Source organism: Contarinia nasturtii, unplaced genomic scaffold, assembly GCF_009176525.2.
Source record: "Contarinia nasturtii isolate CC-2019 unplaced genomic scaffold, AAFC_CNas_1.1 Cnas_scaffold_5269, whole genome shotgun sequence".
NCBI lineage: Eukaryota > Metazoa > Arthropoda > Insecta > Diptera > Cecidomyiidae > Contarinia > Contarinia nasturtii.
The window spans coordinates 1-6,396 of NW_022202546.1; the positions used below are offsets into that span (position 1 = coordinate 1).

General features: G+C 34.1%; 2 protein-coding genes across 2 annotated transcripts; one reads left to right on the forward strand and one right to left on the reverse strand.

The window, feature by feature from the left end:
• Positions 1 to 6: 6 nt before the first annotated feature.
• LOC116351355 (glutathione S-transferase 1-like) lies at positions 7 to 1,025 on the reverse strand (the record flags this gene model as incomplete). Its single annotated transcript, XM_031783449.1, has 3 exons — positions 894 to 1,025; positions 384 to 542; positions 7 to 306 (listed from the first exon to the last, which is right to left on the reverse strand). Coding segments are annotated over exons 2-3 (447 nt in total), but the record flags the coding sequence as incomplete, so codon positions are not given.
• Positions 1,026 to 3,014: 1,989 nt separating this feature from the next.
• Positions 3,015 to 6,164, forward strand: LOC116351354 (atlastin-like; the record flags this gene model as incomplete). The annotated part of the gene is made up of 8 exons (XM_031783448.1): positions 3,015 to 3,272; positions 3,384 to 4,160; positions 4,565 to 4,705; positions 4,795 to 5,028; positions 5,300 to 5,455; positions 5,535 to 5,762; positions 5,834 to 5,908; positions 6,027 to 6,164. Coding segments are annotated over exons 1-8 (2,007 nt in total), but the record flags the coding sequence as incomplete, so codon positions are not given.
• Positions 6,165 to 6,396: the final 232 nt, after the last annotated feature.

Here is a 6,396-nt window from a genome sequence, read left to right on the forward strand (position 1 = left end):
ATATGGTGTTTCAGCAAGAAATCGTTCCAAAATATCCCATGCTGTTTGAATCTCTTTAATGCGTTCTTCCGGCATTTCACATGATTTGTAGAAAAAAATCGGGAAATACAAAAAGCGCAAACGAGCGAATAGGTGACCAGAGTCAAAATGCAAGCGAGCATCGACTTGAGCACGTTTCACCAAATCTTTTGGATACAATCGGTCGTCTTTTCCATATTTTCCAACTAAATACCCGCAAATTGCGTGGCTGTCGGCAATCAACACACCATTATCGTCGAGAAATGGAATCGTGTGTTGTGGATTCAACTGAAATCAAAAATAAGTCAAATGATGCAGAACGGAAAATGTTTTAATAATTGCAATGAAGATGACGATGAATGTACCTTGATAAATTCGGGTTGCTTATGCTCCTGTCCGAACAAATCAACTACTTTGCACTCTAGCTCAACGCCCAATTCAGCTGCAGTCAATAGAACAGAACGTGCAGGCGGACTCAATGCATGCATGTATAAAATTGGCTTTGATGACATGATTTAACGATTCTATATAGAAAGTAGAATAAAATTACACAACGTCAGCATTATTCGGTTGACAGCAATTCCATGTGAATGAGAATAAAATTGACGTTCAATTATTTTCGTGGTTTAAATGATCCATTTAGAAGTTATCAGGTAGGAAATATGATGAGGCAAAAAAATTGAATATCGATGTGAATTTTGTTCCGGTTCGTATGGAATTGCTGTGGAGAAACCAGATTCGTTTGATGGAAAAATACTCATCGTCAAAAAGAGTGGAAAAAAAGAAAAATTGCTTTTTGGCGAAATCATATAATTTCTATTTTTATGGAAACAAAAAGGCAAAGAGAACACAATAAAATATAAAAGCCAACGAACCGCTTGAAATGGAGGTAACGTCAACTGTACACTATGGAATACACCTTTCGACTGAGACTCAATCAATTGTGGCCGTATCAATTGAAAGCAACCGGTTTTAGTCACACTAGTATCGTCGCCGATGATGAACGCTACCGCGTTGCGTCTGCGTCGCTGTATATTAATAGCATATATTAAGCGGAGAAAGTTTCTGAAAATTATCAGCAATCTTGTGACTTTTGATATCTAGCACTCATTGACACACTTTATGTTTTTTGCCAGTTAATTGTTTTATTCCCCTGATTTTATCACCTGTTTTGTGACCTTGAGAGTGAAGTTATCAGATTTGAATTTTTAGAAGATCTTGAATACCAGGCAAAATACCATAGCTCAACATGAAATTTGCATTATTAATCTGCACTAATACTCTGTTTTTGAACTTTTCGTTAAGTTCTGCTCATATTTTTTCGTTGTGCAAATTGTATTTCTCCTGAAAAACAGATAATTTAACGAATTTTGGTAGGTACCCATAGAATTTTTAAAAAATTGCACTCACAATGAAAATATTTCGTTTCTCTTCATTTTTTCGTTGAAATGAGATGAAATGTTTTTCTATGTTTTCCTCCATTTCCTTCTGCTGGACGTTGATAAGGGTATTACTTCCAAGTTTCAATGTATTTTTAAACTTGGTGATGGCATCGATCTTTACGCTTTTATGAAGTTCCATGAGTTTATCGCTTTTAAAGTATGGATCGATGTTGCATTTTCAACAAGCAACAAGCCAATCCAGCACATCGTGTTTTTAATACTGAGTTCAAACCGAAAGGCACAATAGTGTATGCAGAAAAAATGAAGAGAGAGAGAATTCCATCATTTACCTGCGCCTCTAAGTATTTCAAAAAGAAATTGAGCAAAAAACTTTTGCCCTGTCGAAAAGCACCGGCAATAGAAATAACAACCACATCACGATCTTTGATGGCATCAGCTTCTAACACTGTTTTCAATTCGTCTATTTCCAATACAAACGAATGATTATTATTCGAAGATAGAATTTGAACAACATGACCCACCACATCGGCACCAATCACAACGCCGAATTGTAGGAGAGCACACAGAATTAGTATAGTGAACTTCATTTTCGATTCGATGTAATTTTCAGACTGAATTGTTCAACATATTTCAAATTTAATTTATAGACGTTGAGATGTTATTGAAAATAAGGCTGCCTTTGATAAATAAATTTTAAGAACTTCTGACGGTGATAAGCGTTCAAATTAAGAACAAAATAGCGATATTGAATTATATCCGTCTTTTATATGTTACTATGAAATCACTTCGCTCTATTGGAAACATTACGCTCATAATCTGAGTACTCGCGTCATAATGAAGTCGACAAGGCGATGAATTTTCAAAGTTGCTTTATGAACGAAACGATCGTTTATCAACCGATGGCGATCGACTCGAAATCATCATATATTCTTTTCTTATTTTGATACAAATACTGCTCGATTCCATTTTATTAAAAAGTAATAAGCGATAATACTTTCTTACTTGTATGGCATAAAATTGAACTGTGATTACACCCATATAGTTCATTTGCGGAGTAATTTTGTCGATGGTGGGATTGTGCGGGGTTCGGCGGAGATGGCATACAAACGCTGTGTGTACGAGGGCAACAGCAATATTTGCTGTGCATACATCTATTTTGTTGAAACGAACATCATAGTAGCCGTGCACAACTGGGCACACAGCTAAGTTACTCATCATCTCTGCGTAAGAGCGATAGACATAGAAAGGAACTCCGTACAGTCCCGCCTTCAACAAAATTACTCCGCTAATGAATTACATGGGCATGACATATGAGATTATGTAGTTTTTCACAAAAAGCCATAACAAAAGTTCATGTATATATTTTCAATCAGTTTGCAATCGGTTGATCAATTATCGCTTCACTCTTACGCATTTTTAACTGGCAAATTACTTGTTTATTTTTATAAACTTGTAATTTATATTTGGATGCTTATCACACTACAATGTTCTAGAATTTATTCAGCAAAGTCAGTAAATTTTCAATAACATCTCAACGTCTATAAATTATAGATTTAATGCACTTTTTAATTCAGTGTGATAAATACGTCCAACATGAAGTTCGCAGCAATAATTCCGTGTGCTCTTTTACTATTCGGCGTTGTGATTGGTGCCGATATGGTGGAGCATAGTATTCAAATTATATCTCCAAATAAAAACCATTCGTTTGTATTGGAAATAGACGAATTGAAAACAGTGTTAGAAGCTGATGCCATCAAAGATCGTGATGTGGTTGTTATTTCTATTGCCGGTGCTTTTCGACAGGGCAAAAGTTTTTTGCTCAATTTCTTTTTGAAATATTTAGAGGCGCAGGTAATTGATGGAATTCTCTCTCTCTTTCTTTTTCTGCATATACAATTTTGCCTTTCTGTTTGAACTCAATAAGCAAACCTCTATTTTGTGTTTATAACTTTTCTCAAATAGTATAAAAAGCACGATGTGTTGGATTGGCTTGGTGAAAATAAAGAGAACAGTACATTGTCTGGTTTCGAATGGGCGAGTGGTCGAAAGCGAAAAACCGTTGGCATTTGGATGTGGTCGGAAATTTACACACATGACTTCGAAAACGGTGAAAAAGTGGCAATCATTTTACTTGATACTCAAGGAATTTTCGATGATCAAACAAGTGTTAAAGAATGCACAACAATTTTTGTATTGAGCACCATGATTTCATCCATTCAGTGCTATAATTTAATGCAAAATATCGGAGAGGATGATTTGCAACATCTGCAATTGTTCACCGAGTATGGAAAAGTGGCTCTACAACATACGAACACAAAACAATTTCAAAAACTATTGTTCATTGTCCGTGACTGGCCATATCCAGAAGACACTTATTATGGATGGCGTCAAGAAATAATCGATGAAATACTCGATGGAAATGACGAACAAACGGACGATATGCAACAATTGAGAAAGGAAATCAGATCAAGTTTCGATGAAATTGGTGCATTTTTAATGCCACATCCTGGCATGACTGTTGCACGAAAAAAAAACTTCAACGGTTCTTTGAAACAGATCGACCCTGAGTTTTTGAAATTTGCTAAAGAATTGTCGCAAGATCTATTCGCTCCGGAAAATTTGCTTATTAAAAACATTAATGGCCAAAATGTACGGGCTCGCGATTTGGTCCACTACCTACGCGAATATACGAATTTGTTCAATAACAATACATTACCTGAACCACAACCAATGTATGAGGTATGCAAAAAAAATTAAATTTTAGTTATGTTCAAGAAATTCACAATATTTTCGAAATAGGCAACTGCAAAAGTGAACAATCTAATCCTAGCGAATGACTGTGTGAGAAATTATAGTGATTTCATGGAGAAACAGCTCATTAACCTCGATCCATACTTTAAAAGCGATAAACTCATGGAACTTCATAAAAGAGCAAAGATCGATGCAATCACCAAGTTTAAAAATACACTTAAACTTGGGAGTGATAACGCTATAAACTTCCAGCAGAACGAAATGGAAGAAAATATAGAAAATCATTTCATCTCATTTCAACGAAAAAATGAAGAGAAACGAAATATTTTCATTGTGAGTGCAATTTCACTAAAAACAATCGACCAAATATCGTTAAATTATTTGTTTTTCAGGGGAAAGCCAAATTGCACAACGAAAAAATATGTTTTGAACTAAAGGAACAGTTCAAAAACAGAGTATTAGTGCAGATTAATAATGCAAATTCCACATTGAGTAATGGTATTTTGCCTGGTGTTCAAGATTTTCTAAAACAGGTATGTAAAAACCTTTTTTGGTCCCAGTTGAAACTTCCAAACATTAATATCAAATAATTGACTATTTATCGCGTTTTTACCTTGTTCAGTTTGACTCCAGGAAAATGGGTGACGTCGATGTTTCTGGTGTGATGCGAGATCAATTTGAAAACGCTTTATATGATTTTCTATCCATGGTGAATCAGGCATTTGAGACGCATAACGACTCTATCAACGAATATAATAACTTTATGACGAAGAGCATTAATGGGATTGAAACTTATTTCAAGCAAAATAAGCTCAAAGATATTCATGAGTTAGCGAAAGAAAACTCAAAATCACAGGTAGCATTAGATTGAATTCGACGTTAAGTGAACAGTATTAATTTTATTGAGTGAATTTCATATAGCTTACAAGAAAATTGGATGGATGTGATGAAACGATAGCATATGCCATCCAATACAGAATATTAAATGAGATCGACAAGCAATTCCCATACTTTGAATCAAAAAATCAATTGAAGCACGACGACTTCATCGTAAGTTTATTTTCATTTATTTATATCATCGACATTTTACGCTATGATTGACACAATTTTATTTTTTGTGAATTCAGAAAAGTGCGAATGAGCACAATGAAAAACTAAGCGTGGAACTAATAGACACTATTAAACAAAGTGTTGGTGTGGCACTTGATACATTCGGAAGAATACTGGATGAAAATGAGTTTGGTAATGTGACTAACAAAATCGAAAGAGCTGCCATTCAAGATGTGAGCATTAGACTTTTTTTTCCACGAAATATCGTTTTAATGTTCTCCACTTAATCGCAATTCTATATTGTCCATACAGTTTGATTTGAAAAAAATCGATGACGGAGAAGTCGCAGTTCGTGAAAAACTCATACAAAAAGTGGATGTCATACATTCTGAACTGCTCAACATTGTTCATGCATATAATAGATATTTGAAACAGTATAATCATTCAATGGAAGAATATATCGAAAAATCTTCTTCATATTTAAAACGCGATGAACTGATAGAACTTCATCGTGATACGAAAAAGCAATCAATCGACAAGGTTTGAATTTGATTATTCAAAACACTGAAAAAAGTATTTTTTAAATTTTAATATCATAATTATTTAAACAGTTTGAGGCGGCTTCTCTTGGAAACTATGAAGATATTTCAACCGTTTTACAAAGAAAACTTGATAAAGAAATAGAAGTAAATTTTCATCTACTATCCAAAAAAAATGCTGGGAAAAAAATCACATTTGTAAATTCATAAATTTTTTAAAACTACATTTGAAAATGTAGATAATATTAATTGATTTTTATTGTAGTGCCAAAACTTAATTAATTCCTTGGTTAAAAATGCTGGAGAAGAATGGTTGGTGGAAATAAAAAGACCAGCAGCGGCTTGGGGTGATGAAGAGTTAAATGAGAAATTTAAATCGTGGAAGGAAACTATTTTTAGAAGTGTAAGATCAGTGTTCTCTTGTATGAGTTAACTTTTAACGTTGTACCGTCGCTATTTAGCATAATTCTTTTTTTCTTATAGTTTGATGCAGAGAATATGAATGAGGATGATATTTCAAGTAGATTTCAACAAATCCTAGCAGTTCAATTAAATTATTTGGAAACACATATGAAGAAAATAAACCGAGCCAGATTGGACGAATATATTTATAGGGAGGGTCAGAAAGCCGGATA